This window comes from Patella vulgata, chromosome 7 (genome assembly GCF_932274485.2).
Source record: "Patella vulgata chromosome 7, xgPatVulg1.2, whole genome shotgun sequence".
Classification (NCBI taxonomy): Eukaryota; Metazoa; Mollusca; class Gastropoda; family Patellidae; genus Patella; species Patella vulgata.
Genome location: NC_065885.2, coordinates 243,152 through 255,589, shown reverse-complemented (window position 1 = coordinate 255,589; position 12,438 = coordinate 243,152). Strand labels below are relative to the sequence as shown.

Below are 12,438 nucleotides of genomic sequence, written 5' to 3'. Positions count from 1 at the left end.
TGCAGTCGACCTACATCAACTGTTTATTATACTTGGTTTGACGAATCTTGTCGACCAGGATGTGTAATGATAACCTACCTAGTGCTGCTGCCAGTAATCTGTGGACCATCACATCAGGATATCGTCTGATAGGAGAAGTAAAATGTGTATATAACGGAACATTTAAGGCGTAGTGACGATAATTCTCTTCATCATCATACATACCAGTACAAAAATACTTCGCATTCTATAAATAAACATAGAAATTAAATCATATCAAATAGAGTTTAACGTCTCACCCATCGAGATAATGAAGATGGGCATACACTAAGCGGTGTACATCGAGGTGAATTTTGACCAGATAGCAGCATTTCCTCCTAATCGTCATTGAATTTCACCAGTCAGGTTTTTTCTTATGTTCTTGTTAATGAGTACATGGTGGGGACCTCGCTTTGTCATTGCAAACAAAAAATAAGAAAGTTTCCCAGGCCCCACCAACAAGATCGAAACAGAGCAAGACAATCTTGAGAATGTACAGGCCTGGATCAAAATCATGATAGATCGTGCACTTTAATGAATTCCTTGTATGGGGACTAGCTATAAAATGGGGCAGTCAAGAGAGCTCATGTGTCACAGAGCAAGAGAGAGAGAGAGAGAGAGAAACAGTTTTATTTAAATAATTTTGTCTAAGGGACTTTAGCAGTGGGAGGAAACCAGAGGTACCTGAAAAACCCCACAAGTTTCGACAGATGGCCCTTACTCTTTGTTGTAAAACATTGATTATCCGATACAGAGTAATAAATATGTTTTCACCTGCATTGGTTTGGAACATAAAGCTACCAACACCTGTTTTCTGGCCACACTAAATTCATCATCACCAACATATTTCAATATCGATTCCTGAAAATATATTTCATTTTAACACATTAAAATATTCATCAATAACAGTACAGGTCTTTAAAGTCACTACATATCATTAGAAAAACTTTGAATCTTTTGGAAACTAAAACAATGTAAATGCTTGATTTTCTTAAAAGAATATCAGTCCAAAAATGGTTCAAATTCATGGCAACTATATAGGTGTTGGCTAAAATCTTCAGACAGGCCTATTTTTAATCCAACTAAAGCCAAGCCTTCAGATTAATAATTGTTGATGTTTTGTTTTCCTAATTACATGTTAAGATAATCGCTTGGAGAATATTATAGAATGGATTAAGCTTGAAAAATTAAACCATTTTCCAAAAATGTGTGAGTATAATACATACCGTGTATAAGGTATCATAATAAATACTGTGCATGAGGTATAATAAATACTGTGTATAAGGTATCATAATAAATACTGTGTATAAGGTATAATAAATACTGTGTATAAGGTATCATAATAAATACTGTGTATAAGGTATCATAATAAATACTGTGTATAAGGTATCATAATAAATACTGTGTATATATAAGGTAATATAATAAATACTGTGTATATAAGGTATTATAATAAATACTGTATATAAGGTATAATAAATACTGTGTATAAGGTATTATAATAAATACTGTGTATAAGGTAAAATAATACTGTGTATAAGGTATAATAAATACTGTGTATAAGGTATAATAATAAATATTGTGTATAAGGTATTATAATAAATACTGTGTATAGGGTATTATAATAAATACTGTGTATAAGGTATAATAATAATAACTGTGTACTCACATGAATTGCTTGTGATGAAGATACTTTCATATCCATTCCTAGTTCTTCACACGTCTTTTGCTACAGAAAAAAAACAGTGTATTGTTTTATAAGAGAATAATTTATAGGGGAGATAACTGTAAGTTAGCCCAATCAAGGGGGGGGGGGACGGGACATGGTGGCTCACCGAGTAAGACTTTTGCTTGCTCACCTGGAGGTCACATGTTTGATCCCTGTGTTGGTCGAGAAAGTTCATTGGGATTTTCCGATGTGGGTCCTGCTAGTCAGTGGTGCAGGACAAACGACCAGGCAAGGGACGTGTTTTTACATACTTATTGTATGCTGATTCAAGCCTATAAATTCATATCTTATCAACAGAGCTTGTACATACTGTTTTTTCCATATTCATTTTCATTAAAATCAGAACTTTTGTCAATTAAAGTCATTACAGTAATATTTAATTTTTGAACTACATGTATTAAAAATCTTAACTATTTCTATATATTAGATATGTGCAGCATACATATTTATTTTAGTCTATTATGGTACATTTTTTCTCAGTTGTTTGATGTTAATTATCAATGAATTAGTGTATGTGTAGTGTGTACATGTGTGTGTGAGTGTATGTAATATATATATGTGTATATTTATGTATTTGATTTATTATTGTAATTTCATTATGTTTTGATTGTAATATTTATATCTGTTTGGAGAGTGGGGTTGCCTGCTCTATAATCCAATTATCTTTAATAAATAAAGTTAAAAAAAATAATTTATTTTTAAAACTCCCATAGACCGCTCCTTTGAGCAAGACCAAGTAGTCTATATATATTTTTTAAAATAGGAGAATGGACAAACAAGGGACATTTTAGCCAGTTATTAGAACACAACCTGTATCATACCTACGCATTAATTTCAAAGAGTCATAATTTAGCAAACACAAATAACTGTCCACAAAACATCAGTTAATTGTTATTACATTGCCAAACCTTATTAGGGGTGCCTTTGGTATGGATGTGGTCGGGCTTTATGAATTTCCGTTTTGTGGGTATATTGATATTAAAGGTATTTCCAACCTTATATGGAGGGTGGGGGATTAAGCAGTGTGGGGGGGTGGGGTGCTTGGCCTTGGATTTGATTTATGCATAGTTATATTATATGATGCTACAGTGTCATCTTTATTAGAGATGAGGAAGGGTGGGCTTAGGGGATCTATTCTAACCAGTTGATATTAGGGTGAACTCGACAATGCAAAGTATGTATGTCTACACACGCAAAGACTACAGTAGGAAGAGAGCCTCTAATAAAATATAGCTTCACACACCTTGATTGATTTTGATATTTGGCAATTATCTATATTTATATTTGATTATATATAGGCCTATATCATTGCTATCAAACAACATTTCCAACCCTTCTCAAATTATCTTAATACTCGGAGCTGTGGTGGGACGTTAAACACAATGCATGCAAAAATTAATTCCACAGTGTCGTGTAGTTTCTTAAGAATAATAAATTGATTCATCACATTTACACAGGCTACAAACAGCTAAGAATTTGTTGAGAGAGGACAAGCCCGTCAGGTATTACCGACAGCGGCTTCACGGGGGTAAGAGGGGTAAAGCTTGTCTGGCATCGGGGAAAACTGTCCGTCTGATGGGGTGGAGGGTCCGAAAACATGGCACATAATCGCCAAGTGGTAAGCAGCTGTCAGTTGGACACTTTACCCAATGAGTCATTGCTGACCTAAATCTTTCACATTTATGCACTTATTACATGTTAACCAGTATTAATAGCGCGCACTTTCTTTTCATTAGAAATATGATTTACAACGAGTTTGGCTAAAAAAAATCGACCTAATTATATTATAGCAAAACAACGACAGTGATCGATTAAATTCTCCTTAAGGTCATGTGTATTTACTGTTATTCGCTATTTACTAGATTTTCATTGGATGAAAGCTCGCGTCTCAGTCGGAGCAGAACAATAGGACGTTAAACCCCATTTCATTTCAATCAAAGTGTACATGAAGAAGCAGCTGATTTTTATTTGGGAACATTTTAACTATATAATTACCAGGTCATCAATCATCTTCGACTGAGGTGGAGGATGACAACGTAAAATGGCTGTATCAGGATATTCAGAGTTTATCTTGTGAGCTACGGCCATATTGGCTAACAACATGAACTCTTCTATTAACCTAGAAAACATTAAAACAGAACCATATATAAATCAAGAACTACAACACACAATAAATTTATTTAAGAAAACACCCACCATGCTAGGAAGACGACCCCTTGTCATGGACAAGTGTGGGAACAAATGGAGTTTAATGAAATGGAATGGAGTTTAATGTCCAGCTGGGCTAATTATGGAAATTTTTCCCGGACAACGGTGATAGGCTACTCAAATTCCAACTGCCAGGTGATCTTTTACGTGCACGTCAATGTGTACACAAGACCTAGGGTTTATTAACCCATACAAATAACTATACATTATTCCTCGTCAGGCCCTCTGTCCTGCACCACTGACAAAGGGGAACCACACAGGAAAATCATTATGAACTTTCTCGGCCAATGCAGGAATCGAACACCGGACCTCCCGGCTAGCGAGCCAGCATCTTACTGACTGACTCACCATGGTTCCCTTGACTCAATGACAGACCTTATTATCTGAAGCATGTTAGATCATTCAGCCACTCCACCACCCATCTTAGACCAGAGTCCTAACCTCATGACTACCTGTTACTCAGATTCTACTGTGTATCTTAACCACAAGATGATCGAGGTCCAACTATCAATTACAACTCGTTTTAATGGCAGTTCATCCACTCATTTCGGGACTAACACATCTTTCAATTTTATTTCAATAATTTGCTTGCGTGCTGGGGTCTTTAGCTGTAGGAAGAAAATGGAGAAAACCCACGAGGTTGGACAGGCGACCCTACTCCTTGTCACATACAACCGGGGAATTGAAACCATGCCAGTTGACTCAATGACAGACCTTATGATACGTGCTAACCATTCGTATGGAATATATAGTTGCTGTTTATTGTGTGACTGAACGACTTTTTAACTAGGTTTCTCTAGCTTTTATCAGGGAGTTGGGTGGCTGAATGGTTAACGCATGCACATCAGATCATAAGGTCTGTCACTGAATCAAGTGGCATGGTTTCGATTCCTAGCTTGCACGTGATAAGAAGTAGGATCGCTTGTCCAACCTCTTGAGTTTTCTCAGGTTCCTCTGGTTTTCCTTCCAATGGTAAAAACTCCGACGCACTAGCAAATTATTGAAATAAAATTAAACTATATTTTTGTCGAGTGAATGTTATTCGCTCCCTCTTAAAGAAATGAAGTATATTTTAGAACTGAATATAAGTAGCTCAGTAATAAATATTAATTATAACACCTTAACAAACCATTACACTATTGATTTTATAACTCACCTGTTACTTTCTCGTTGTTGATATACAGTATAGCCGTTAGGTAAACCAGTATCTTTATCTAATGTAAATTGTAGTTTAACTTGATCTAAACGTAGAGCACCTTTATCAAACCTCGCTTGACGTAATCCACTAGCTATCTGTAGATATATAATAACAACCAGGTTGTTCTAACAACGAAATCTTGAAACCATGCCTGGTCACAGATAGAAATCATCACACAATATTTTTTTTATTATATATACGTGGTGTGAAATTTTATATTTAACAAAGTCTGTGACAGATGTCTTATTTCAGACTTGCTTGTCATTCATGGTAACATACGCCCACCAATGCTTTGTCCTCTGTATTTTGCATGAGGTCTTTACAGCTTGTATTTACAGACTGGGTGCAGGACAGGAGACCTGACAAGGAACTGTGTATAGTCCTTCAGATGGAATGCAAAACCCAGGTCCCGTTCGTTTACATGTTAGTGGGGATGTTCAAGACGAAGGTTGTGCTCAAACACTGCTGTTCGGATAAAGCTTCCCTGTAAGTCCGATTAGCTCAGGTCATTGCTGGAAAATATAACATCATTTCATTTCTCACCTTATGTAATAATAATGTTCTAGATTTAATATCTTCTACAGTGAAACCTTCTGATATGGGAGGTAACTCTTCAGCAGTCCATGCTTTATCTGGACTGTCAATAAATCCCTGAATTATAAAAAAATAAGAAAAACATGTGACAAATATTAACAGCATAAATAGCCAGTTATTTCTATTTGATACACATGTTGTTAAAGATACTTTCCTGTGTACAAACTGGGTGATTTGATGATATAATTGGACTAAAACCATATTTAAACTCAATTGTCTATCAAAAGTTTGTATGAAATCTCTCTCAAAACAATTTGATTTCAAGAGATGCCCCAAGAATCTATTTGAAGCGAGCTTGTTTGTCACGTTACTTGCATGAGAAAGAATTAGTTTTCTGGGAATGTATCTTTAAACAGAATCATCTGATGAGGAAATTATTGGAGGAAAGAAAAGAACACACGACATCTCTTCTAACTAATATTGGAAGTTATTTGATTGCTGCTTTATTTTCCATTCCTAAAGATACCATTTGTGTTTTACAGACAAGATGTAATTTTTCTTCACTGCTTCATCCACAGTAGATAGTGGGGGGGGGGGGGGCGGTCATGGTGGCTAAGAGGGTAAGACGTTGGCACGCTAGCCTGGAGGTCGGGTGTACGATCCCTGCATTGGCCGAGAAAGTTCATCCAGATTTTCTGGCGTGGTTCCCCCTTGTCAATGATGCAGGACGGAGGGCCTGACAAGGACAGCTGTCTAGTCATTCGGATGAGACGAAAAACCGAGGTCCCGTGTACACATTGGCATGTACGTAAAAGATCCCTTGACAGTTGGAATTCGATATAAGAGTAGGCCGTAGTGCCGCTGCCCTGGCAAAATTTCCCTCATAGCACACTGTATGGTGTATGCCCGTCTTCATTAGCCCAGTTCGGAGCAAAACTGTAAAATATTATTACCTGAGCGTGATTATAGCTGAGTTTAACACAGGATCTAATAACACTTCTACCAAACCATACTTCAAATATCTGAACAAAAATATAACATACAACCAATGAAAGGATATGACATAGCATTGTCACAATATAATCAAGAATTTGATGTCAAGGAATTTTGGTTACATATCAAAATATTTTTTGTCCCCAATTTTTTAATATTTACAAAAATGTATAATTTGTACTTATCTCGTGTTTAAATTTGAGATTTTTAACATTAAATTTGGATATTTACAAGAAATTACTTTGATCTTACTCTATTTATTGTGTTCTAAAGTAAAATCTATGTTTTCATTCATAAACTCTATTTACTGTGTTTTAAAGTTAAATCTATGTTTTCAGTCATAAACACTAATTTATTTCCCAAGTAAAATCTATGTTTTCATTCATAAACTCTATTTACTGTGTTCTAAAGTTAAATCTATGTTTTCAGTCATAAACACTAATTTATTTCATTTAAAATATGATTGAAATAAAATACTGCTTATGAAAAAAAAAGGGTAAAACTTTGAAATTCTTCTTAACATTTTAAACTGTAGTTACCTCCCCTTTATCATTCATCTTCCAGCAGACGGAGAATGCCAGACGGTCTTCATCAGGATTTAAACTACACAACTGTTCACATAGTAACCGTGGTAACATAGGTATAACCTAGTAACAAAATAATCATTAAGGTAAATGACCGAAACCTTTAAACCATAAATCAAAGGTGTAAATAAATCAAGTATCTACAGTATAAGAAATATCTCAACCAATCAAATAATAAATAATAATAAATGTCCATTTCTTGACAACCAAATCCATTCATAAGCTGTAATGTGTATATAGATCAAGAAGGTACCTTCAATAATGACCCCAGAAACACATCAATATACAGTTAACAAGAATGGCAAATAACCAGGCCACAAAATAGTGCATTATTTGCAGACTTGACAAAACTATTTATTTCACGTTTTAGAAGTGTTTTTATTTGAAGTTACATATAGGCTATCTGCGAGCACCATAACCATTTCAATTCTCCAGACCTCTAAAGATCTTAATACAGCCTTGTCTACAACTTTGTAAATCCATCCATTCCCAACATTTCAGACAGCTGTAATCCACTGAATTCGATACACAGATAGTTATGACATAAACAAGATCATTGTACCTTGTATGAGATAAAACAGATAATAATGACACGTACACAAGATTATTGTACAATGACACGTACACAAGATTATTGTACATACCTTTTGTGTGAGATAAACACTAGTAGCTCGTTCAGCAGCAACTTTATCTAACGCTGATCGCGGATCAATAAAGAAGCTGACATCAGCAATATGTACTCCCACTTCATACATACCTTAACAAAATAACAATTATAAACTCTTTCAACTTATACTTCAATTAACATTAAATTAAAACAGCTAAACCCTAAAGCACTTGGACGGAACGAACCTACTTCTCTCTCCAGCATCTGAAACAGCCAGAAATTAACAGCTCTTTCCAGAGTATTAACAGTCCCAGCGTCTCAAAAATGCTGCTATTTTCAGTGTCTCAAACTGTCGGAAACTGTTGCCATCTCAAGCAGTCTGAAACTTCAGTGTCTCAAACAGCTGGAAACTGCTGTTCTCTGTCGTCTCAAAGCATTTGGTCACGTGAATACACCTGATCTTTTTAAGGACTGTATACTAATTCTGTGATTTGAGAAGGTCTAGTAGTTTCTGGTAGATTTTAAAATCAGCAACAAAACCCCGATAATTACATGCACCAAGGGCTAATGGGCTAATATCTTAGAAACAACGAAGCAGAATGCCAGTCAAAGACCATACGCAATCCAAACATTAAAGTCAGTTCTCCATTTAATGTTTACATTTCTTTCCATTAAATTCCAATATCCAAAGTTCATAAAAATAATTATATTTTGAAACAGCCTATTTTTAAAAGTTTTTTGTTCACGGAGAATTAGATTGTATCTTTTTGAGTAGCAATTAAATTGTAATTAAAATTTACCATTTCCTAGAGTTTCACACGAGACAGCATCATCGAGATCTCTGGCTGTAGCGGGATCTATTGTAAAGATACATTCTTTACGGAAATCACGACGATATTCAAACTCACTTGCGGGTATCTTCCATGGTAGATTCTGTGGTAGACAGGCTAAAGTCTAAAAAATATACACATAAATATTCTAACTTATGTTATACAAATGCTGTGTGCTATGAGTGAAATTGTTTCACTGTAACCCAGGTATCATTTAATCTTGTGTATCTAGCACTAATTTCTTTCACATTCATTCAATATCAAATCTTTGTTTAAAAATTCGTAAAAATCATTTAAAATTACCAAAGATAGGTTGCCAGGCAACAAAACATATTCCCACAGCAGCTAAATCATCCGAGCGGTCGACAAGGGTTGTCGCATATTTATTGGTAATTAGGGGCATTTAATAGACAATTTCATACAGACGACATTATAAATTTTCGTCGTTTGACGGTTCACAAGGTTCTAAAAACTAAAACAAGGGCCATAACTCTGGAAGTAATCTACAGAAATTGTTGAAATTCAACACTCTTTTTCATTTTACTAATTCAAATAATGCATATAAATTTCATACAGATCGAGTGATAATTTTTGTCGTTCGAACGTTCACAAGGTTCAACAAAGTAAAACAAGGGCCATAACTCTAGAAGTAATTGACGGAAATTGCTGAAATTCAATAACCTTCTTCATTTCACTAATATAAATGATGCATATAAATTTCATACAGTTTGGGTGATAACTTTTGTCGTTCGACCGTTCATTAGATTCAACAAATTGAACAATGTCCATAACTCTAGATGTAGTTAAACATGCATTATGCAAGAGCTAAATCTGCCTATTGCAGGTCTTTCTTTGGGCCTGAAATGTTTTCTAAAGTATTAATTAGACATTAATTAACTGATCCAGGCCTTAATCAACTCTCGATGGCATCAGATTTCTCCGATATTAAATAGATTAGAATGGTTCAGCGATACTATGATTTAATCAAATATGGAGGACCGAGACTTAGCTTCGATCAACCAGTACGGTGGTTGAAATTATTGTACACGTCTTTCAAACCTTCAAAGGCTAATATCTTCGCTTGCAATAGAGTAATTTGAATGAAATTTTCAAATTATTCATTTTACATCATCTACTTTCGAACTATTATAGCAGGAATGGCTAGTTCTTTATCTAAATCTTACATAATGTATCTTTAATGGAAATTTGCTGAAACTCAATAGGCTTGTTCATTTTACTAATCTAAACGATACATATAAATTTCATACAGATCGGATAATAACTTTTGTCATTAGACCATTCACAAGGTACAACAAAGTGAAACAAGGGCCATAACTCACGACATAATTAACGAAAATTGCTGAAATTCAATAGGCTTCTTCATTTCACTAATTTAAATGATTCATATAAATTTCATACAGATCGGATGATAACTGTTGTGAAACAAGGGCCATAACTCTAGATTTAATTAACGGAAATTGCTGAAATTCAATAGGTTTGTTTGTTTCACAAATTTAAATGATACATATAAATTTCATACAGATCGGTTGATAACTTTTGTCTTAGAGCATTCACAAGGTGCAACAAAGTGAAACAAGGGCCATAATTCCAGAAGAAATTATCTGAAGTTATTGAAATTAAATAGGCTTCTTCTTCTCACTAATGCAAACAACATATATCAATTTCAAAACAATAAGATGATAAATGTAGTCTGTAGTGTTCACAAGAAATTGTGGATGGACGAACCATACATATTGTAGCCTATGTAAATTCTTGGATTATCTTCTGGCAACTGCTTTTTCACCGTTTAATGGCAGAGTCTTTGAATGTTTCAACCCCTCAATGTTTCCAAAACTGCTTCACTATACAATCAAGAAATAACAAGTGCTCCCTAAGTCAAGCTGGCAGACAATAAGCCATTGGTTGGCCTGTTAGTGACACCCTGACATTTTTGACTAGTGCTTGCCTCATGTGTGTTTTTCAGGGAATCCGCTATTTTTCTAGTAAGATTGGGGGTCTCTACTTTTCGTATGTACCAAATTTGCCATACTTTTATTGGAAATAACTACCTTCTAAATACTTTCGTGAGAATGTATCTTTAACATGTTTCCTATAGTATACACAGAATTTTGGTTCTGTTCATACTATCCGTATGAATCAACACATTTCCTTGTCAGGCCCTTCATTTCTCGGATTACACTGGGATGAAATCCAGGTCTTCCAGATGGATCGAACTCAGTGAGCCAGGGTGGCTCTGACGATAGGAACAGATGCTGTGGATCAAAAGGGTATTGTTAAGTTGTAATATTCTACTTACCTCATCTGTAAATTCAGTAAAATCTACATCATACACTACAAGTAGAGCCTCAGTTTCAGGTTCAATCAACCCAGCTTCACCCAAACTTCTTGTTAATTGACTGAAATATATACCAATAATATTAACTTTTAATTCTTGCTGAATTATTACTGCCTCAGACATGCTAACAAAGCAAAAGTTCCTGTTCCGTATGAATAAACTAATGACAGCTAGTTTCCGATAAATTTTTGGCAGAGTTCATCGAACTTGTGACCTCCAGACTAGCGAGCCAGCATCCTACCTACTGAGCCACCGTACCGCCCACCATGCACATAAAAGAACATTTGACTGTTGGTATTGGATGAAGTGTTCAACTATATCATTGGACAGTGAAGTGTCTACAAGGAGCCACGGTGGATCAGTGAGTAAGACATTGGCTCGCTAGCCTGAATGTCCAATGTTCGATCACTGCTCTGGCCAAGAAAGTTCATCAGGATTTTCTGGCGTGGGCCCCCTTGGTAGTGGAGCAGAACAGAGGGTATGGTAAGGGACAACATATAGTCGTTTGGATGAAACGAAAAACTGAGGTCCCGTGTACACTTTGCCTGCATGTAAAAGATAAAAGATTTCATGGCAGTTGGAATTCGATATAAGAGTAGGCCGTAGCGCCCCTGTGATAAAACCATTTGAAGCTAAAACAATCATTGGTAGGGTAGTCTCCCCAACCTCATCCACCCCACCCACATCCTAAATACACCCAAAGTAAAAAAAATTGGACCAGTTTGTACATTAGTTGTAAGAGGTAAATGATAATTAATGTATTGTGCCTGTTCACCTGAAATTAGCCTTGTTATAATACAGTACTCATTAATAACAACCTATTATATGTTATAATATCACATAGTTATTTATAGTAACATGCATTACTATATATGTAACACAAAATATTTCTAATATTGACTCCTCAATTCTTTATATATCCTTTATCTCATAACAAATTATAAATAAACAGATATTCTTCCAAACCTCTTAACTTAAAGTAACGGAACATGATTTACATTTGGTCGGACAATTTCTCACGGCTTAAAACCAGGTTAATAGCAACTCAGATTAAATATTTAACATTTAATTAGGAAAACAAATTATTCAACGTATCTTCCTCAAAAGTTTGTTGTGGGGCTATAAAAATCAGTCAAGACCTTATCAATACAAATTTATATCACATGTTTTTGCGTGAAATTCACAGAACACCCATGAACAAAACAAGGCAAACTGTGCCGGGCTGTGACATCTCAAATGATGGAGGAGCCATGGTGGTTAAATGAGTAAGATGCTGGTTCACTAGCTGGGGAGTCCTGGGTTCGATCACGATGTTGGCCGATAAAGTTCATCAGGATTTTCTGGTGTGGTCTCCCCTTGTTAGTGGTGCAGGACAGAGATC

At 35.3% G+C, this 12,438-nt stretch overlaps 2 protein-coding genes across 3 annotated transcripts in view; one reads left to right on the top strand and one right to left on the bottom strand.

Moving 5' to 3' along the window:
* LOC126827736 (coiled-coil domain-containing protein 115) overlaps window positions 1-12,438 on the top strand; it is a 319,045-nt gene that overhangs the window by 265,605 nt on the left and 41,002 nt on the right. The window lies entirely within an intron of this gene.
* LOC126827346 (DIS3-like exonuclease 2) overlaps window positions 1-12,438 on the bottom strand; it is a 32,907-nt gene that overhangs the window by 3,474 nt on the left and 16,995 nt on the right. For both annotated transcript variants that reach the window (XM_050556624.2, XM_050556625.2), the window contains exons 11-21: window positions 11,019-11,118; window positions 8,672-8,825; window positions 7,909-8,021; window positions 7,220-7,327; window positions 6,641-6,709; window positions 5,697-5,804; window positions 5,112-5,248; window positions 3,743-3,866; window positions 1,688-1,747; window positions 793-879; window positions 79-226 (exon numbers count right to left, since the gene is read on the bottom strand). In XM_050556624.2, coding sequence (XP_050412581.1) covers window positions 79-226; window positions 793-879; window positions 1,688-1,747; window positions 3,743-3,866; window positions 5,112-5,248; window positions 5,697-5,804; window positions 6,641-6,709; window positions 7,220-7,327; window positions 7,909-8,021; window positions 8,672-8,825; window positions 11,019-11,118 — 1,208 coding nt within the window. The remainder of the gene's footprint in view (window positions 1-78; window positions 227-792; window positions 880-1,687; window positions 1,748-3,742; window positions 3,867-5,111; window positions 5,249-5,696; window positions 5,805-6,640; window positions 6,710-7,219; window positions 7,328-7,908; window positions 8,022-8,671; window positions 8,826-11,018; window positions 11,119-12,438) is intronic.